This window comes from Panthera leo, chromosome E1, assembly GCF_018350215.1.
Source record: "Panthera leo isolate Ple1 chromosome E1, P.leo_Ple1_pat1.1, whole genome shotgun sequence".
In the NCBI taxonomy this organism is placed as follows: Eukaryota; Metazoa; Chordata; class Mammalia; order Carnivora; family Felidae; genus Panthera; species Panthera leo.
This window is the reverse complement of record NC_056692.1, coordinates 27,393,273-27,416,059: the sequence shown is the minus strand read 5'-3', so window position 1 is coordinate 27,416,059 and position 22,787 is coordinate 27,393,273. Positions and strand designations below refer to the sequence as shown.

Below are 22,787 nucleotides of genomic sequence, written 5' to 3'. Positions count from 1 at the left end.
AGAAAATGTAATAGCCAATTTAGAACTGTGACTTAATTAAAGGTATTTTTATGCCCATTTTATTATAGTTCAATTAAGAGAAGGAGTCTGTGAGGGTGGCCCAGTCGGTTAAGCATCTGACTTTGACTCAGGTCATGATTTTTGTGGTCTGTGCTGACAGCTCAGAGACTGAAGTCAGCTTCAGATACTGTGTCTCTCTCTCTGCCCCTCCTCCTCTCACGCTCTGTGTCTCAAAAAAATAACATTAAAAAAATTTTTTTTAAAGGAGAATGTGAGCCAATATGAAAATTAACCTACATTTTTCTTGCATCCCATCTTTATTTTTCATCCTTTTAATTTATAATTCCTTGTATATCAGTTTTAACAATCACAATTGCTTTTGTAGTAAGCATGGTTCTTGGTTGGTTTTATTAAATAGGCTACTGCATTTGGAAATATAACTAGATTGCTCTGTAGGACCTATATTAATAATTGTTTTGTTTTTTTAGTAGCATCTAAGACTTGAATAACAAGTTGTATAAACTGGTAGATTAAAGAAACCGTAAAAAAGTAGTTTGTAAGAAAAATTAGGTGTCAAAAGAGCAAACTCTTGCCTTTTCTTTCCTTTGTTTCTTTGATGTCATTCTATATGGAAAAACTTTATATTCCTGCTTAAATTAGTGATTTTCCTTAATGATTTTTAATTGCAGAAGTCACCCTAATTTGAACTTCTGAAATAAACTTTGTATGCTATTTCTATTTATAGCCTGCTTAAAAAACAGTTGCAGAACTTCTGCAGGTTTGTTTTTATCCATAAATTGGCTCATAGAGTGTTGCATTAAAGAAATGTGGACTATGCAGTTTGTATCGCTTACTGCTTTTCTCATTACTGATACAAACCTTAGTCAGCAAACTTCAAAAATGATGATTTTATTAAAGAAATTATGTTTCTTCTGTAGCAGCTCTTGCATTGTGCTTTGCTTAGCAGTTGTTTCTTTTTTTTATGGAGATATAAGCAGATGTTTCAAATTTTTTGATTTTTAAAAAAATTTTTTAATGTTTTTGAAAGAGAGAAAGCAAGCTCGAGTGGGGGAGGGGCAGAAGAAAGGGAGACAATCTGAAGCAGGCTCCAGGCTCTGAGCTCTCAGCACAGAGCCTGACACAAGTGTCAGCGGGGCTCGAACTCACAGACGGCAAGATCATGACCTGAGCTGGAGTCAGATACTTAAACAACTGAGCCACCCAGTTGCCCTGAAATTGATTTTTGAAAAAATTTTTTAATGTTTATTTTATTTTTGAGAGAGAGACACACACAACGAATCTGAAGCAGGCTCCAGGCTCCTAGCTGTCAGCACAGAGCCTGCCGTGGGGCTGGAACCCACAAACCAGAGATCATGACCTGAGCCAAAGTCCCACACTTAACCAGCTGAACCACCCAGGTGCCCCTAAATTGTTTTGTTTTTGTTTTTGTTTTTGTTTTTTTTTAAAGAATCACTAGGTCAGGAGGGACTTCACAGGATATCCTGTGATGTGCCTATGAAAAGTTGCATAGAATTTTAGGAAGTAAATTATATCTTATTCAAGGAGTGCTTATTATTTAAAGAACTAATATGATAAATCTTTCTGTCATGTGTATTATGTTATTCTGATTTTTTAAAATGGCTTCACATGTTGGATTAAAGTTAGGTTCCTCTGTACTACTTAAACAGGAAATCTGTATCTTAGTTGAAAAGCAAACAAGTTCCAAGAAAAAGTAAAACAAAGAAATTAGAAAAGTGGGACTAGGAAAGCCTGATTTACAAGAATAAAATAGCTACTCTTTATTGAATGGCACACAATAATAATAGCTATTTATGAATATCCACTTGTTAGGATATTACTACACGTTTTGTCTACATTGCCTCTAATCCTCAAAATATTGCAAGATAAATATTACCCCTATTTTATAGACCAAGAAATTGAAGGTTGAAGTGGTTAAATAATTTGTTGAAGGTCACATACCTAGGGAGTAGCAAAGTCAGAATTTAAATTGAGAACTCTAATTTTAAAGCTGTGCTCTTCCTTTTCAAAAAAATATAAGAATGAAAACTGCCAGTTCCTCCAACTGAATATATGACTCTGGTCTTAAGACATATGAATGGGTGAGTTTTCAATGTCAGAAAAACATTTGGCATGATACCACCAAAGCTTCGTAGTTTCTTTTAAGACTATGAATCTTGATTCTGTCTAAAACTGTACTGAGGGGCGCCTGGGTGGCTCAGTCGGTTAAGCGGCCGACTTCGGCTCAGGTCATGATCTCACGGTCCGTGAGTTCGAGCCCCGCGTCAGGCTCTGTGCTGACAGCTCAGAGCCTGGAGCCTGTTTCAGATTCTGTGTCTCCCTCTCTCTGACCCTCCCCTGTTCATGCTCTGTCTCTTCCTGTCTCAAAAATAAATAAAACGTTAAAAAAAAAAAAAAGGTTTAAAACTGTACTGAATCTTTAAAATTTTTTAATGTTTATTTATTTTTGAGAGAAAGAGAGAGACAGTGTGAGCAGGGGAGGAGCAGAGAGAGACACATACAGAATCCGAAGCAGGCTCCAGGCTCTGAGCTGTCAGCACAGAGCCCGATGCGGGGCTCGAACCCATGGACCACGAGATCATGACCTGAGCTGAAGTTGGACACTTAACCAACTGAGCCACCCAGGCGCCCCCTGAGTCTTTATATTATACCATCTTTTGTTCCAGATTTTCTCCTGTATAAAATAGTACTATACTAAATTGAAGCAAAAAAAAAAAAAAAAAAAAAGAAAAAGAAAAAGAAAGAAAAAATCCACCACTTAAGAAACCTGGACAATTTACTTAATTCTTGAGTATTGTTTTCTCTAAAATGAAAAAGATAATTATTATTTATCACAATGGGTATTTCTGAAGAGTAATAGAGGGGCACATACATAAATTTTTTAAAATGTTTATTTTTGAGAGAGAGAGAGACAGAGTGTGAGTGGGGGAGGGGCAGAGAGAGAAGGAGACACAGATCCAAAGCAGGCTCCAGGCTTCCAGCTGTCTGCACAGAGCCTGAACAGGGGGCTCAAACCCATAAGCGGTGAGATCATGACCTGAACTGAAGTCTGACGCTCAACTGACTGAGCCACCCAGGCGCTCTGGCACATAAATATTGTTGATAATAACTATAATTTATCTTGAATTTACTTTTTAAAGGTATACCATAATTCTAATAGTTTTGGAGATGGTGAATAAATTTTGGTTAGTTTTAGTCCTACCTTTTATAATCAGGTAAACAGTGCCTAGTGCCTGCAAAACACTGCAGTAAGCACCATGATGTATAGCAGTTTTGTAGACTTGATTTGTACCTTTCCTCTTGTATCTTTCTGTGGTTTATTCATTTATTTACTTATTTTAGTGTTTATTTATTTTGAGAGAGAGAAAGCATGAGGGAGGGGCAGAGAGAGGGAGAGAGAGAATCCCAAGCAGACTCTGTGCTATCAGCCTGACCCAGGGCTCAATCCCATGAACCCTGAGATCATGACCTGAGCCAAAATCAAGAGCTGGAAGCTCAACCAACTGAGCCACCCAGGCACCCTAAAAATCATTTTCTACTTGAATAGGTATAAGACAAATTTCTAAGGTGTAAATTATATCCTATGCTTCCTTTTTATTCCACTCTTAGAGGACTATGTTACAACAGTTGATTATTACTCCCTTTTTCCTACTAAGTTATATGTACAGTACTTGAATTTTCAGTGATTTTTATCTTTTATTTTATCCCAGCTGTTTTCTCAATATAAAAGTAAGACTACCTAATTTATAATCCCATTTAAAACATTGTTTTTTGTTTTGTTTTTGAATATATCTTAGATGTTTTTGTAAAACCAGTATGCAGTCACTATATCCCTTATTTTAAAAATGTTTAAAGGTAAGAATAAATTACTTGAAATTCTGTTGCTCTGCTAGTACTCTGTCAACCACTTGCAACATTTTAGTGAATATCCTTCTAGACATCTCTATGCATTTATGCACATGCAAATATGTATTCAATTTTAAATAATTGCAGAGTACATCTTCTTTTGTAATGTACTTTTTTTCACTCAACAACATGTGGCAGCCATTTTTCCTGTCAATAAATGAAAGTATGTCATTAATGGCTGCATCATTTTCCCAAATGATTTACAGTCTGTCTTTTATTATTTGATATTTAGGTTCTTTCTGACTTAGGGCTCCTACAAACAATGATGGAACATCATGATGCATTCATACCCTGTTTAATAATACTTGTGAAGCTTTCTTTGCAGAATAAACTGTTAGACCTTGGATTGTTGGGGCAAGGGATATACACATTTTGCATTTTGATACATATTGCTAAATTGCCCTACAGAAAGTTGAACCATGTTCTAGCCTAGTATCACATTCCCATTGTCATAGCTGGGAATCTTGATGGCAGTCTACCAATGTAATCACCAGTTTTCTTATTTTAAATAGTATCACAACGTAATTTATGGGTTCCTTCAGAACTCGGGTAAATGCCTTCTGATCCCAGTGATATATATTCCTAGGCAATTGCATCTGCTATCTAGTGCACTAATGATTTGGGCAGTGCAATTGGAGATGGGATTGAAATGACAGCCTAAGGAATCATTCATTAATCTTTTATTTTTCAGAAGATCAATACTATCTTCTCCAACCAATCCCTTGAAGTGAATTAAGATTGGTGACCTTTATAACGTCAGTCACTAGGTGTGTAGTCTTAGGCAAACTACTTAACCTCTACAGACATCAGTTTTTTCTTTATGATGAAACAGGTCAGCGATTTCTGATATGCTTTATTTTTTAACACTTTCTCCCCTATGACAACTGATTGTACTAATTTCCATTCTTTTTTTTTAAGTTTATTTAATTATTTTGAGTGAGAGAGAGAGCAAGGGAGAGGGGCAGAGAGAGAGGGACAGAGAAAATCCCAAGTTGAAATCAAGAGTCAGACATTTAACCAACTGAGCCATCCAGGCACCCCTTCCATTCTTGATTTAAATAATATCTTATTAACTTTGGTGTCTCTTGTAAATTTGACTCCTTTATCCTGAAAGACATCTCTGGTCATATTGGTGCAATTTTTTTTGAAAAGAGGTTTTTCTATTATTATTATTATTGCTTGCCTGTTCTTTAATTAATTTTAATTTTCTTGGGCCTCCCATGAAGTATTTGTGGTCCTGCTTGGCTACTTATTTTGATATTTCTATGTACTTTTCCTAAGTTTTTTGGTAATATTTTAGAGAAAACTATTTTTACTTCTGACATAATGCTTTACTTACACAGGATACTTTCAGTGCTTTCATTTTACTTCATTAGATCCTCAAAATGCCCCTGTGAAGTTAGATACTACTATCCTCATTTTACAGATGTAGAAACTGAGGCTTAAACTAAATAATATGCCCAAAGTCAGTCAGCTATGCCCAAAGTCACTCAGCTTGCAAATGGTATAGCTATGTATATGGGTTTTAAGTCCAGAGCTCTAGCTACTAAGCCATAGGTAACTCTATACTTGAAGGTTAAATATTCTTAGTTACATATTTTTTCCAGAAAATATTTATCATATACATGGGTCTATACTCATCAAAAATAGTAATAATCGAATTTAGAGAAAAGTTGCTTTCAGGTGAGATATGCAAGTATATATATGCAACCAGTGTATATTCTCTGTAGGATAGAATTTGGCAGCCCTAAGTACTCCCCTTAATTCTTAACAAGGCAGTATTTTGCAACTCATGAATTTCCTTAAAGTGTTTTAATTATATGTATAGTGGGAAAGGAGGGGCAGAAAGAGAGGGAGACAGAGAATCCTAAGTAGGCTCCATACTGTCAGCGCGGAGCCGGATGCGTGGCCCAAACCCATGAAACCCCGAGATCATGACCTGAGCCGAAGCCAGGAGTCAGAAGCTCAACCAACTGAGCTCAACCCAGGCACCCCTAAAATGTTTTAACTTAAAAAGTGTGGTTATATTTGGAAATTTTTATACTTAGTTCTTTTTTTTCCATAAAGGCTTTATCACGTCTCAGGATATTTTGATATTACATCAAGAAATAGGGGCGCCTAGGAGGCTCAGTCGGTTAAGCCTCTGACTTTAGGCTCAGGTCATGTTCTCAAGGTTCCTGGTTCGAGCCCCTTGACAGGCTCTGTGCTTACAGCTCAGAGCCTGGAGACTGCTTCCGATTCTGTGTCTCCCTCTCTGGCTCTCCCCAGCTCACCCTGTCTCACTCTCTCTCTCTCAAAAATAAGTATTTTAAAAAGTTAAAAAAAAAAAAAAAAAAAAAAGGAATAGACTAGTGTGGTGGTAAACTGATGCAGAAATCTTTTTCAGCTACAGTTCTGCGCCAACTAGACCCCACCCAGGATTGACTCTAAGACTGTGATCAACTTGACCTTCACTGCCCTCCGGCATGAGGCCACCGACCTTTGTCCCACATTTTCCTTATATAAACCTGGAAGTATGGGTGAGAGGAAAACTAGTTGGGCCTTCTGGAATTGAGTTTCCTGTCTTTGTAAAACTTTTAAGTAATAACCTATAACCTTGTCAACATTGTCTTATTGTGAATAGACTTGCAAGTCAACAAATATTTCTTGACTGCCTATCCTGTATAAAGCATGGGGACTGCATATTCAGTGAAATGAGAGAAGAGTCTGTCCCTCAAATATTTGACTGATAAACTAGTACGTCTTATGTAAGTGTGACAATAGGGAAAGCTCTATCTCGGCTAGATAAATAGGTGAGTTTATTATGTATTTTAGCAAGCTTTAACTCCTCCATTGGTAACAGTTCTTTGCACTTCCTAGAGTAGGGGCTAAGATGTGTCCTGGAAACTTTCCTTTTTTGATGCGTATTTTCTAATTATGTCAGGCCTTCCTGAAGGCTATCTTTGACTAGCCTTTTCGGCATGAGTGATGGCAAAGACACTGGCAGGTTTCCAAGCTTTCGCCTCAGTTTGGAGCTTTTCTGAAGTGCTCTGGGTCTACCACAGGGCTAGGTGACAAATACTCACTACCGGACTCTGCAGGCTCCTACCCAGCAGCCGGAGCGCGCCTGCGTACCGCAGCCCCTTTGTTGCTCAGGCGCTGGGGTCCGGCTGCGCCTGCGTGGAGGGCTGGCGCCTACAAGTGCGCTGCACCGCTGGCACCGGCTGGGGGCGAGCAGACCTCGAGCAGCTGCCGCCGTCGCCGCAGCCGTTGCGACCGCCGCAGCGGAGTTCAGAGGGCCCGGAGGTGGGAGACTTCCCACACGGTGGCTGAAATGTCGTCCACCGCGGCTTTTTACCTTCTCTCCACCCTAGGAGGGTACTTGGTGACCTCATTCTTGTTGCTCAAATACCCGACCTTGCTGCACCCGAGAAAGAAGCAGCGATTCCTCAGTAAACACATCTCTCACCGTGGAGGTGAGAGGGGTCCCCAGATCCCGATGGCGGAGGTGGGGGAGGCTCTTTTCCCCACTAGAGCTTAGGGTCCTTTGGAGCTCCGCAAAAGGCAGGCGGGTGGAAATACGTGAGAGTTTGAGGAAGAATGGGGTGTGTGAAAGAGGGTTTTCTGGAGATGAAGGCGATGTGACGGGGAGGTCTGAGGAAAGATAAGGGGTCTTTAGACCAAGGCGGGAGATCTCTCGAGTGCAGCGGTGTCAGGGATTCTGTGAAGGAGGAAGGACTAGGGTGAGAAATAAGGGCAGATGGAGCGTTTCTCGGCAGATGGAAGGATGATCGCAAGGTCCCTTCCTATCAGCGAGGCACCAGGAGGGTGGGGGGAGTGCCGGGCAGAGCCAGGGGTACCCAGCTGGGGCACCTGAATGGACTGCTCCGAGCGGAACCAGTGGCTGAGCTTGTAGGGAGATCCGGGACGACATGCTTCAAGGTTTGAGGAACTGCGTGAACCTGGACCGTGCTGCAGCCTTGGGGCTGGTCCCACCCCTACCCCCGTCTCAGAGCACTGATAATTAAGAAAAGAGGGAAACCGAGTCACTGACCTGGGGACACTTCCCAAGGTCACAATTCGAGTTTGGGCTGGACTGGGACAGAAACTGGAGCATCCTGGTTCCCAAGGCTGCAAGCCTTCCACCAGTTTTGGGTTTGTTTTTGGTTTTTTTTTTTTTTTTTAGCCCCACCCTGCACCTCAGCAATGACACCTGGATTTCCTAAAGACGAAAAGATGATGTCGTTTATGATAGGACTGTGTTTGTTTAAAGAAAAAGAAGTTGTTTCTTGGAAAAGTATCTTACAAAGGAGCCTAGATAGTCCACCCTGTAGTTTACCAAACAGCAGGCCAAATCTTTGCTTCTTCGTTATTGTAGAATAATGTGTCTTTATTTCATTTCAAGCATGATGTGTAAAATGTTGTGATTGGATTAAGTCAATTAATTTTAACTGTTAAGAGTTGAATGTTAAACTAGGTTAAAACTGCTTGGAATTTACAGTCTAATAACTTGAAACGGTAAATTCTAGGAGTTTACAGTCTAAAACTTGATGTAGTATCATAACACCTTTTTTAAGAAGAATTGGCCAGGAATACAGTTTTAAATATCACAGAAATACATTACCATTCTTCTGTATAATCTGTACAATTTTATGTTAAAAACAGTTCTAAAGAATGACTTCAATAGTTATGCTAGTCTCCTTACTCATGAAAAGCATCAGAGGTTTTAAGCGGCTCACCAGCAAAATGCCATGTTATTGCTTATTTGGTTTATCTGTGTTTTAATTAGATACATAGTTAAACTATAGGATGACATGACCACTAATGTACCTTCACTCATTAAAACCCCAAACCAGCTTTTAGTGTTTAAATTGTTGCCGTAGAAGCAATTTTCAATGGTAGTAGTCCTTTTATTTTGGAGATAGGCAGTACACATACTACCGTTGTGTTTACTGATATAATTTTTTAAAATAGTTGCTTGTTCTCTTTTAAGTTTGTGTATGTATGTATGTATGTATGTAATTTCTACACCCAGTGTGGGACCTGAACTCATGACAGCAAGATCAAGAGTTGCACCCTCTTCTGACTGAGCCAGCCAGGTACACCATGTTTACTGATTTAAAAAAAAGAAAAAGGAAACTGTGCTTACTAAAAACCCAAACCAAAAACAAAACTAGATCCTCTAAAAAGCTATCTAAACTGTCATTATGGATGGTCTAGATTTTATTTTAGAATAAATACATGTTAATCTTTGAATTTTTGTGACATTCTACAGGTGAAAAAAAATCAGTACTCTATTGAGGTTAAAATGTGCTAGATGAGCAAAACCAGTATCAAAACCAGGATAAACTGGATTTCCAATGCTCATTTACTGTTGGAAATACTTTAAAAATATTTTTCTCTAGAAATTAAGTCATTTCAGTTGTTTAAATTTCACCCTTTATATAGAATTTTCCATTCATTATTTGTAAATATGGCATCAGTATTTGTATATTCAAAGACATATAGCTGAAACTGTCATGAGAATCTTGTTAAATATCTGCAGACTTTAATCTGTTTGCTTATATGACGGTCCTAACGCAATGTGGTAAGTTCCTGTGTTGTTAGTGCTTTTGTTGAGTATGTGCACCAAATAATACAATTGAATTTAGAGTGAATAGAGGACATATTTACTAAAAAATGCTTTGTAACTCAAGATACTAAATTTCTGGAAAATAATAGACGAGGAAGTAGTCTGAAATTTGTCTTGGACACTGCTAATAGCTATCACTAGTCTCCTTGTGTGTATTACTAACATTTGGGCTAATTCTCTCTTACCCTAACTTCAAATACCTGATATTTCATGTAAACTAGATGTATGACCATTCCAAGATTGAAACATTGATCAAGGGGCACCTGGGTGGCTCAGTCAGTTAAGCATCCAACTGTTGGTTTCAGCTCAGGTCATAATCTCATGGTTAGTTAGTTCCAGCCCCGCATCGGGCTCTGCACTTACGGTTTGGAGCCTGCTTGGGATTCTCTCTCTCTCTCTCTCTCTCTCTCTCTCTCTCTCCCTCTCTCCTTCCCTGTCCCTCTCTCCCTGTCCCTCCCCACTCATTCTCTCTCTCTCAAAGTTAAATAAAAACATTGATCAAAATATGTGTACAAAGTATATACACCGTGATTGCCATACCTTGTAACCCTTAATGTGTTCTATGTTATGTTTGCTGTAAAAGCATTATCACCTGGGTCAGATTCTGAATCTATACCACTAGTTAGCTTTGGGAAGAAGACTTAGTTTCCTTATTTATAAATGGGGACTGTTTGCTTTGCTTGTCTTTAGGTTGTTATGAGGATTAGGTATATAAAATGTACTTGGGGCACCTGGGTGGTTCAGTTGGTTAAGCTGCCAGCTCTTGATTTCGGCTCAGGTCATGATCTCATGGTTGGTGAGTTCGAGTTCTGCATCAGACACTGTGCTGATGATGCAGAGCCTGCTTGGGATCCTCTCTCCCCCTGTCTCTCTAACCCGCCCCTGACCCCGCGCGCTCATTCTGTCTCTTTCTGTCTCTGTCTCTGTCTCTCTCTCAAAAGTAAATAAATAAACTTAAAAAAAATTAAAAATAAATAAAATGCACTTTGAAAACTGTGAAATTGTTTAGAAATACCAATACGGATACGAGAGATCCACATATGTATTTTGCAGTAACTGAGTTGATTGGGAAGGAATAAACTCACCCTATACTTCTGTTTTCAAAGTTTTAGTGAACATACTACCTTTTACTAAGATTGATTGTCCTTGAAAGAGGAAATTAAGGTTTCAAAAATTAAATGCTCTAGGCTTATTTTATTCTTGCCTCTTTAAAGCATACATTGTATTACATTATATTGTAATAGGATATGTTAATACATCTGGTTTCTTTTCTAGACTGAGTTCTTCAAGGGCAGGTTTCAGATTTTATTAGTGCTTCTGTCTCTCACTTCTAGTACAGATTTTAACACAATTAAAATAATAGCTTATTGTTTGCTAATTATCTACTGCATGCTAGATCCCTCCCATGTGTTTACTAAATTTTTGACCAAAGAACACCTTTTATAACTACAATGTATTGATGAAAAACCAATAAGATCAAAGATACACCCTTCGGATTAAATGGAGAGCAAGAAATACTCTCAAAGTTCATTTTCTTAATTTCTCCATAAAAATATGAATTTTATTAATGTTCTTTGCAATTGCATAAGTAACTCGTTCATTGTAGAAAATTTGGAAAATTTAGAAATGAAAAAAGAAAAAATAATTCCTCAGACTTTACTATCAAAACACAATCTCTGTTAACATTTTGAAGTATATCCTTTAAATACATGTTTTCTGAATCATAATGTATTTACATTTATTTCAGATGCTGACTGAGTTGGATAGAGATACGATTGTAGGAAAGTAGGGAGATAACTTGCTTTAATACTCCTTAATCTGTCTCTGTGAGTCAACTGAATTAAGCAACAGCCCTTTTTAAAAAAGTCTATTTATTATGGTTCAATGGCCAGAGAATTTAAAAAAAAAAAAAAATGACCAACCCATCAAATCTCCACCTTCCTAATCTTTTACCCTTGATCTTGAGGCAGAGTACTGTCACTATCTGGGTATCCTGCCACAGAATGCTTTGGCAAGTGATTAGTTTGCCCTTGGGCACTGGCTGCTGCTGGGTCCTAAACTTTAATTGGTTGTTCAAGGAAGAAATTGAAGCATGGATTTGAGTCTCAAAAGTGTCGTTGGAAATAGCATTCTGGTCGTGCCTGGGTGGCTTAGTTGGTTAAGAGTCTCACTTCAGGGGGCACTTAGGTGGCTCGGTCCATTAAGCCTCCAACTTCGGTTCAGGTTATGATATCATGGTTCAAGAGTTTGAGCTCTGCGTTGGGCTCTGTGCTGACAGCTTGGATTCTGTGTCTCCTTCTCTCTCTCCCCGTACCACCCCCCCCCCCCCCCATCACACTGTATCTCTCTCTCTATCAAAAATAAATAAACATTTTAAAAAATGAAATTATTCAGTAAATCAAACAACAAAGTAAGTTCCTTCTCCGTTTCTAAATTCATTTGTTCATTCAACATTTACAGTTCACCTTGGAAACAGTATATATGACTTACATAAGAGCATAAACAGCTTGTAAGGACTAGAGATGGCATATACTAAGAGCATTTCTCAATAGGGGTTCCCTGGAACACTGCAGAATTGTTTCTGTATCTCAAGGAGAAAAAAACTAGTGAAATATGTATTTACAGGTATAAGAAAAATTAAACACATCAATAGCACAAAAGCATAAGATATTCAAATCTGTATATTGATATTCAAATTGTATATTGATAGGCAGCATTTACCAACTAACTACCACATGTATGCTCTCTTTAATTATAAGTGGTTTTTGTTGTGTATCTCGTCATAATTTCAATAATTTTCCTTTGTTTATTTAAACATTTTTAATGTTTATTTCTGAGAGAGAGAGAGAGAGAGAGTGTGAATGGGGGAGGGGCAGAGAGAGAGGGAGACACTGAATCTGAAGCAGACTCAAGGCTGTCAGCATAGAGTCCTTCTCGGGGCTTGAGCTCACGGACCTGGAGATCATGACTTGAGCCGAAGTCGGATGCTCAACCGACTGAGCCAACCAGTAACCAATAATTTTTCTATAATGATATTTTTTATATTTAATTTTTCTAAATCTGAATACAATTTAAGATATATATATATGTAAGATATATATCTTAAGATATATATAATATATATCTTAAATTGTATTCAGATTTAAGATATATATAATATATAGATATGTATCTTAAAGAATTTTTTTTTTTTAACGTTTATTTATTTTTGAGACAGGGAGAGACAGAGCATGAACAGGGGAGGGGCAGAGAGAGAGGGAGACACAGAATCCAAAACAGGCTCCAGGCTCTGAGCGGTCAGCACAGAGCCTGACGCGGGGCTCGAACTCACGGACCGTGAGATCATGACCTGAGCCGAAGTCGGACGCTCAACCGACCGAGCCACCCAGGCGCCCCTAGATATGTATCTTAAATTGTATTCAGATTTAGAAAAATTAAATATAAAAAATATCATTATAGAAAATTTGGTATTGTATTCAGATCGTTCAGCCATTGCCAATAATAAGTATATTTTAGTTTGCTTTGTTAAACAGGAAAGTACTATTAAGTAACTGATAAATGACTCCATTATTAATAAGGCATCAGTAGGAATGAGTGAGCCAGTTGAGTAAATGAGTGAGAAAGAAGTTCTTGTTGAAAGGGCACCTGGCTGGCTTAGTTAAAACATACGACTCTTGATCTCGGGGTTGTGAGTTCAAGCCCCATGTTGGGTGTAGATTACTAAAAAAATAAACTTCAAAAAACAAAAACAAAACAAAAAAACACCTCATTGAAAGGTGAAGAAGATTCCCTGGAAATAGGGACAAGGGAATGAGGGAACAAGAGGTGAAGAGAAAGAACTGATATCCTGATATGAAACATGTTTCAGGGTGCAACTGCAGAATGCTATTTCCTTTATTTTTAATGTTTATTCTTTTTTTAAAGGGAGAGAGAGTGAGAGAGAGAGGGGAAAAGGGGCAGAGAGAGAGGGAGATAGAGGATCTGGAGGTGGGCTCCGTGCTGACAACAGAGAGTTTGATGTGGGACTCAAACTCACGAACTGTGAGATCATGACCTGAGCTGGTCAGATTTTTTTTTTTTTTACTTTTTTTTAATGTTCACTTATTTTTGAGAGAGAAAGAGAGAGAGTGGGAGAGGGGCAGAGAGAGAGGGAGACAGAATCTGGAACAGGCTCCAGGCTCTGAGCTGTCAGCACAGAGCCCAACATGGAGCTGGAACCCATGAACCGCAAGATCATGACCTGAGCTGAAGTTTGACGCTTAACCAAATGAGCAACCCAGGCACCCTGTAATTTTTTTTAACATTTAGCTACTTAGAGAGAGAGAGAGCGCAAGCGCAGAGGGCGGAAAGAGGGAGAGACACAATCCAAAGCAGGCTCCAATCTCCGACGTGAGACTCGAACTCACGAACCATGAGATCATGACCTGAGCCCAAGTTGGTCACTTAACTGACTGAACCACCCAGGCACCCCACAAACCAGGCATTGTTTAAACTGATTGTTGAAGGAAAAGAAAAATTACTGGCAAGTGTGCTTCCATAAATGATATGCTAACTGGAAACAAAAGGAATTCAAAAATTTCATGAAAGAAGAGCTACCACCAAATAATTCCTTGGAGAGGAATGGCATGCTTTTTAATTAGTCCCTTAGTTACTCTTCCAGGCTTTCACCATATGAATCTAACAAGTAATTGGTGGGTATTATCACTGTGGAATTTATCTTCAAGCTTTACAAACAAATACCAAATAGAAGAATATGGGAGTAAGGATCAATATGAACAACTTATCTGTAAAACTGAAATAAAGGTGTTCTATGAATGGCAGCATAGAAGCTGCCACATAGTGGTAAAAAGGATGGGATCTGAAATCATGGCTTATGTTTGAATTGTAGTTCCCCTTGTTGGCTATATGACCATATCCAATTTTTTTCTGGTTGTGGAGTTTTAATGAAATAATATGTAAAGTGCTAAGCACCGTGTATAGATAGCTTCTACGAATTATTAATATCTTGATGGACTTTTCAATATTTTATTTAGTTCTAGCTATTTCAGAAACTTACAAATTCAAAGATCGTAAGTAACAATGTTTTCATGCTCAAACTGTTAGGTTTTAGTGAATTACAATTAAAATTAATATGGAAAGCAGACATAAAAGACAAACATGCAGACTTTGAATGTAAATATTAGTAAAAATTAACTGTGGGAAAATGTATTTCAGAGTACCGAATCGCTATCCTATTTTTTCCCAACCCCAAACCAAAAGATAATTTCAAGTCAAACATACAAACATATTAAGACTCCACGAACCCATCACCCAAATACAATGACTCACAGTTTTTTTTTTAAAAGCAACTTCACTTAATATCTTTCATGCATTAATAAAAATTATGTTATTAAATTTCAACCCTTGAGTACACATGACTTTTTTTTAAGCAAATATCTTTTTTTTAAATTTAATTTTATTTTAAGTAACTCTACATCCAGTGTGGGGCTTGCACTCATGACCCTGAGATCAAGAGTCACATGCTGTACCAACTGAGCCAGCCAGGCACCTCAAGTACACATAACTTTTAATATTTTGTGTGACAAATTGGAAGTACACACACAAAACACTTTTGTTGCATATCAAAGTATGATGGTGGTTGTCTTGAGGAAAAGCACTTACTTGTGCAATCATTTGAATTTTGAGCTGAATTAGCCTTGAAAAACTAAAACTGGTTATTCAGACTTGAGTATTTGGCAGATGTGTTCTTGAAAATTATAAAATGAGTCTGTCATTAGAAAAAAAAATAAGCTAGCTGCCTTGTCTGAAGGCAGTGCCAATGATTACATTTGAGTTTTCAAGCAAAAATTAGAAATTTAGAGAACTTGTATCCTCCACTGCAAGCTTCATAGCTTTCTTAAAGATTTTCCTGATGAGATGAGTTTTAACAAATGTGTCTTTAAAATCTGTTGTATAGGGGTGCCCTGGTGGCTCAGTTGGGTTGAGTGTCTGACTTTGGCTCAGGTCATGATCTCAACGGTTTGTGAGTTCGAGTCCCACATAGGGCTCTGTGCTGACAGCTCAGAGCCTGGAGCCTACTTCGGATTCTGTGTTTCCCTCTCTCTCTGCCCCTCTCACACTAGTGCTCTGTCTCTTTCTCTCAAAAATAAATAAACATTAAAAAAAATTAAAACCTATTGTATAATAAAACATGTGAACATTTAGAAGAGCAGCATGATTCAGTAAATTCGTATTTTCCAAAAGACCAATGCATGGTATAAAAGTATGCATGGGTGAAAGATCCATTCAAAGTTCAAGATGGACCAATGGATTTTCATGTAATAGAGTATGAAAACGTCATTCATATGGTTCAGATTCCATATTGCAACTAACTTTTAAGAAACTACCACTTGTTAAATTTTGGTGCAGTATCAAAAAAGAATATTTCTTGGGGTGCCTGGGTGGCTCACTTGGTTGAGCGTCTGACTTCGGCTCAGGTCATGATCTCACAGTTTGTGGGTTCGAGCCCCGCGTCAGGCTCTGTGCTGACCGCTTAGAGCCTGGAGCCTGCTTCAGATTCTCTGTCTCCTCTCTCTGCCCCTCCCCCGCTCATGCTTTGTCTCACTCTGTTTCTCAAAAATAAATAAATGTAAAAAAAATTTAAAAAAAAAAGAAAAAAAAAGTATTTCTTTTCCAACTGCCTATCTGGGTGAAGGTTGATATACATGTATGAAGCAGATATGAGGATCTGCCATCTATAAAGCCAGGCATTAAAGAGATTTGCAAAAATGTAAAACAATGTCACTCTTATCATTACATTTTTTTTTGGAAGAGAGTTCATTTTCATAAAATGTTATGTTAACAAAAAAATGTTTTGTTAACATGTAATGGATTTATTGTTATTTCAGGTAAACAAATTTAAAAATTTTATAGTGTGGGCCCCTTGCTGACTCAGTCGGTAGAGTATGTGACTTGATCTCAGAGTCGTGAGTTTGAGCCGCATTTTGGTCATAGAGATTACTTTTTTTAAAAAAAGTTTAAACAATTTTTTAATATTCAATTTCTAATATGTAATTATTAATGGATATAATCCACATAATTAAAAGCTCTTTGAGGTACTCAGTAAAAGAATCCTGAGACTGAAATGGTTGGGAACAGTTTAAGGCAGTAACTCTGGACTGTAAAAAGAATCATTGTAATCTGAAGTGGTAAGAAAGTACTACTTCATGAAGGAGTTGAGAATTGAATTCATTCTGGTATTAAGGTTAAGAAATATTGGGAGGCTGTGGTGAAGAGAATTTTCCAGGTTTCAGCATATATGCCATGTGCTTAAGATTTTGATTCTCCCAACTATTTTAAAAGTAATGCATTTTCATTGTAGAGGGATTGTAAGATATAAAAGAATGCATATTAGAAAAGAAATCACTTGTATTCCAGCCACCTGGAGATAACTGCTATTTGATTTGTTAAGTTAAACTACCAACTGCTTTATTGTGCCAAAAAGCAAAGAAAATGGAAAGACACAAGAAGTCAGCTTGAAGGCTAATGATATTTATTTACTTCGATCTCTTGATGAAGAGGGAAGCTGGTGTCTGCCAAACTTTTCCATTTGAAATTACTCCTTTTTTCTTTGTAATGGATAAGTATTTTTGTAGGGAGGTTCTTTGAAACTACGTGTGTATCCCATTCTTCATCAGACTTTCAGTGTACTTAGTAAAATGGGCTCAATGTTTTCTTTCTTTTTTGGGAGTGGGTTCAACATATTCTGCTTTATTTGATGATTATTGTCATTATTTTGGTGATAACATTGTCCCTGGTTTGTCCAATGAGAACTTTTTCAAACTGGCTTCTGTATCCTTTTAAATTCCTTTTTGGCGCAAAAAGCAGTCAGTAGTTTAACTTATTTAACCTACTAATAACCATTTTAGAGCACTCTTGTCTTTTTTGGTCATATTCTAGAGTGCTTTGTTCTTGAATATTGATTATCCAAATATAACATATTTCTATAGTTTTTAAAACAAACACCAGCTAGATTTTTATTTTTTATTTATTTTTCAATGTTTATTTTTGAGAGAGAGAGAGACATAGAGCACAAGCTAGGAGAGGCAGAGAGAGGGAGACACAGAATCCGAAGCAGGATCCAGGCTCTGAGCTGTCGGCACAGACCCTGACATGGGGCTCAAACTCACAAACTGTGAGATCATGACCTGAGCTGAAGTCAGACGCTTAACTGACTGAGCCACCCAGGCGCCCCACACCAGCTAGATTTTTAAAAGTCATTTAATCTATGAAAGAAAATAAAAGTCATTTAACCTCAATAGAGCACTTACTTTTTTTTTTTTAAGTTTATTTATTTTGAGAAAGAGAGAGCTTGTGTGCACGAGTGAGGAGGGGCAGAGAGAGAGGGAAAGACAGAATCTCAAGCAGGCATCTTGCTGTTAGCACAGAGCCCAGTACAAGGCTGAAACCCACAGACCATGAGATCATGACCACAAGTCCGTTGCTTAACCAGCTGAGCCACTCAGGCACCCCAAAAGAGCACTTACTTTTGAAAAAAAACCTATAATCTTCCTATTTACTTCATCTGCATCAACTCTAGTAACTAAGAGAACCTAAAATCAAAGTAGCTTTTTTCATATGGATATTCTTTTCTCTCTGCTAAACTATGGAGCTTTAGAACATTAGGTTAATATATTCATTTCTTCATACCTTGTGTTTCCATTGATTATTAGTTAGGTTGTCATAAAAATACAATCTAGCAGTATAAAAGAAGAAGAATATTTTAATATTGTCACAAATATGTCGGGGCGCCTGGGTGGCTCAGTCGGTTAAGCGGCCGACTTTGGCTCAGGTCATGATCTCACGGTCCGTGAGTTCGAGCCCCGCGTCGGGCTCTGTGCTGACAGCTCGGAGCCTGGGGCCTGTTTCGGATTCTGTGTCTCCCTCTCTCTGACCCTCCCCCGTTCATGCTCTGTCTTTCTCTGTCTCAAAAATAAATAAACGTTAAAAAAAAATTTTTTTAATAAAAAAAATAAAAATAAAAAACAAATATGTCCAGACGGTATTGTATGTAAAACATGTTAATGGTAATACTTGAACAGTACCCTAAACTTGAAGTGTTTCTTTTTGTTAAGAAGAAATTGTTTTCTGAAGTATTTGGAAAAATATTTCCTAAGTATTTGACCTGTGCATTCCATTAATTAGTAATACTGAAATCTTTTAGTTTTAAAATATTTTAAAACTTGTGGCTAGCATGTTATGTTAATTGATTTTGCCTAGTATATATAATATACTGTGTCCTTTTTGTTATTGCAATACTATTCATTCATTAGTCAATGGACATTCACCAAGCACTAATTACTAGTAATAATAATAGCAGTGATCCTTTACTTTTACTGAATTTTCACTATAGTAAAATCTTGGATTGTGAGCAACTTGTTCTGCAAGTGTTCTGCAAGACAAGCAAACATTTATAATAAATTTTAGTTTGATAAATGAGCAATGTCTTGCAATACGAGTAGTACATGACACTGAATGTCACAATTGAGCTAGTGGTCTTTGAAATTTACTTTGACATATGAGTGTTTTGGATTATAAGCATGTTTCCCGAATGAATTATGCTTGCAAACCAGGGTTTTACTGTATTTCATTGAACCTAATGCCATTAGTTATAAAGTGCACATTTTTAATGTGCTGCTAAGAAAAAATCTTGTCAAATAAACTAGTACATACCATCCATTGTAAAATCACCCTAGCTTCAGAGATATTAAAAAGGGGAAAACTATCATGTTTTAAAATTGTTGACATAGGCACTTGACAGTGTTAATTCATTTAATTACAGCAATCCTATGAGACAGGTGCCATCATTAACCTCATTCTTTTTTTTTTTTTTTAAGATTTTATTTGGCAGGAGGGGGTGCGGCAAGGGAGGCTGCACCTGGCTGGCTCAGTCAGTAGAGCATGTGAGTCTTGATCTAGGTCTTGAGTTTGAGCCCCACGTTGAGGGTAAATTTACTTAATTAAAAAAAAATCTTTTAATTATATATTTTTTTAAGTAATCTCTACCCCCAATGTGGGGCTCAAACACACAACGCTGAGATCAAGAGTCAATGCTCCACTGACTAAGCCAGCCAGGCGCCCCTCATTTTTATAAAGAAGCTCAGCCACTGAGAGGTTATGTAGCTTTTACCAAGGTCATGCAAATATCAAATAATTTGAGAACAAAGATCCTAACTCCACCCTCAACTACTACCCTATACTGCCTTCAGCCAGGGTGATTAAACCAGTCACTTCTTTTCAGTTAATTCTGAGGAAAAGGAGGAGCCAGGTTAATAATTTATGCTGTAGTATAATAAATGTCTTTATTAGAGAAATGCGTAATAAAGTATGCGCGTGCAGAGGAGAGATAGTTTAACCCTTTCTGAGGAGGTGTATATGTACCGAGTCCTCTTCTGTCAAGATATTGTAGCTTAAAAATCATGTTTAGGTTCTTCTAACCTTTCTGTGTTGCTGTGGCTTTGTTTTAATCTTTCATTCGTCCTGGTGCAGCCAAAAAAAAAAAAAAAAAATCAAAATACCATTACATTCTTTCAAACACTTATGATGTCTTCATAGTATATAGACATCAAGATTCACTAGATGTATCTTATTAAAGTGAATTTCTAGAAAAATAAAAAGTTCAAATTAGCTAAGTAAATGAAGTTTAAATGGAATGTTTTCACAGGTGCTGGAGAAAATTTGGAGAATACAATGGCAGCCTTTCAGCAGTAAGTATATAAAAAGGTATTCTTTTACAGTTTATCTTTATGATAAAGATTCACAAAGTGAAGATAGTATACACATAGCATCCACTTGTGACAGTTGTTTCTATTTTATTAAAATTGCTTTTTTTTTTTTTTTTAATTTAGCTAGTCTGAAGTGTTACAAAGAGTGTTTGGCTTCTGCATAACTGAAAAACTAGATCAGAGTTGTGGGTAATCAAAAGATACTATAGTTCTAAAGCTGAAAGAAGACATTTGTAACAAGGAACATACTGTGTGTAATGCTAATTAGTCTTGGAGAGAAAGAGAAAAGGAGAAAATGAAACAACTGTTAACACTGATTGCTGCTTATGAATAGGGTTATGTGTCTACCCTGTAATTCTTCTACAGACCTGAACCTATAATCTGGTCTTTCTTGTTTGAAGCTTTATGAGTGCTGATCTTATTTTTCTGAATAAGATAAACTTTTTTCAGTGTTTCAATTATTCATATTTCACATAGATCTCTTTTAGGGCACCTCACAGAGAAGCAGCAGGAGAGACAGGAATGAAAGCTGATTGATACCTTGTTCTTTGTCTTAGAGTAAATGATCATCATCAGTCTATGGTAATGGTGAAAACACTGTTTTATTTTCTCTGGAAAACAAGGCAGGGAATATGAAAAGTTAAACCCCATGGAAGACATTACCTTTCCATATTTAGTAAGAAAAACATTTTCTTATATATTTATTCAGCCATGTTTATGCATACAAATGGGGCTAAGAAGTCAGGAGAATTTGGCTTAAGTTTTTGTTCTGTTTCTGTTTGTCATCATTCAAAGACACCTTAAAATGTAGATGTGGCTGGCTGACTCAGTCAGTAGAGCATGTGACTTTTTATCTTGGGGCTGTAAATTTGAGCCCCACTTTAGGCATAGAGATTACTTAAAAATAAAAATAACAAAAAACACCTTAGAGTTTATTTTTCCTGTTATCAGGTCCAAATGTACTGGTTTTCCATATTCTATTTCATCTAAATCCTGTCTTCCTGTGTTTGTCATTGTTTATTCTTCCTGTTCTACAATACAGTGCATTTGGCTATAATCCCCAAATTCTCTTACATCTCTAAAAATGCAAAAACTTTCCTCCTGTCTGTGGAAAAACCTTTCCAGACTCATTTAAATTACTCTAAGTTAAAAAAAATCAACGAATCACTTTATTTGTACAGTTTACACTGAGATGCATATTGGGTATGTACCCAATATACTATGATTTATCAAATATTTGATGCCTGGGATGTAGTGATATATATAATATCTGGGGGATAAATGCTTATAACTTTGAGTGATTCTAAGCATTCTTTATGTTTAAAGTATATTGTTTTGTAAGTTTTTCTCCATATTTTTGGTTAAATTTTTACCAACCACCCTTATTTATAACATTAAAATACTTGGTTAGAATAAACTATTCCTAAGGATACTGTATTTGTATAATAAGTTATTTATAAAGATGGAATGTAAATAATTTTATCTTTGAAGACTGTGATCGTCTGGTAAGTTTTTTGATGTTCAAAGAATGTCTGATTTAGGTGGTTTTTACTTGATAGATACAACATTACATTTACTATGTTTAGTTGTTGTTTGTCTTTTTATTTTCTTTGTTCATTTGTCTTATTTCTTAAATTCCACATATGAGTGAAATCATATGGTATTTGTCTTTCTCTGTCTGACTTATTTCACTTAGTATTATACTCTCTAGGTCCATCCATGTTGTAAGTGGCAAGATCTCAATATTTTTTACGGCTGAGTAATATTCCACTGTGTGTGTGTGTGTGTGTGTGTGTGTGTGTGTGTGTGTTGTGTGTGTGTTGTGTGTGTGTGTGTGTATCACATCTTTATTCAGTCATCTGTTGATGGACATTTGGGTAGCTTCTATATCTTGGCTATTGTGAATAATGCTGTAATAAACATAGGAGTGCATATATCTTTTTGAATTACCCATTTTATTTGGGTAAATATCCAGTAGTGGAATTACAGGATCATATGGTAATTTTATTTGTAATTTTTAACTTTTTAAGGAACCTCCATATTGTTTTCCACAGTGGCTGTGCCAATTTGCATTCCTACCCACAGTGCACAATGGTTGCTTTTTCTCTACATCTTTGCCAATACTTGTTTCTTGTGGGGTTTTTGTTTTGTTTTGTTTTTTTATTTTAGAGAGAGAGAGCAAGTGGAGAAGAGGGGCAGAAGCAGTGAGAGAGAGAGAGAGAGAGAGAGAGAATCTTAATCAGGCTCCACACTCAGCATGCAGCCTGAGAGAGAGAGAGAGAGAGAGAGAGAGAGAGAGAGAGAATCTTAATCAGGCTCCACACTCAGCATGCAGCCTGATGCAGGGCTTAATCCCACGACCCTGGGATCATGACTTGAGTTGAAACCAAGAGTCTTATGCTCAATCCACTGAACCACCCAGGTACCCCATTTCTTGTGTGACTTGTCTTCTGACAGGTGTGAGGTGA

General features: G+C 37.2%; 1 protein-coding gene across 1 annotated transcript in view; it reads left to right on the top strand.

The window, feature by feature from the left end:
• Positions 1–7,165: 7,165 nt before the first annotated feature.
• Positions 7,166–22,787, top strand: part of GDPD1 (glycerophosphodiester phosphodiesterase domain containing 1) — a 50,069-nt gene continuing 34,447 nt past the window's right edge. The window contains exons 1-2 of the mRNA XM_042916790.1: positions 7,166–7,400; positions 20,259–20,301. Of these exons, the coding sequence (XP_042772724.1) occupies positions 7,259–7,400; positions 20,259–20,301 (185 nt within the window). The 5' untranslated portion in view covers positions 7,166–7,258. The remainder of the gene's footprint in view (positions 7,401–20,258; positions 20,302–22,787) is intronic.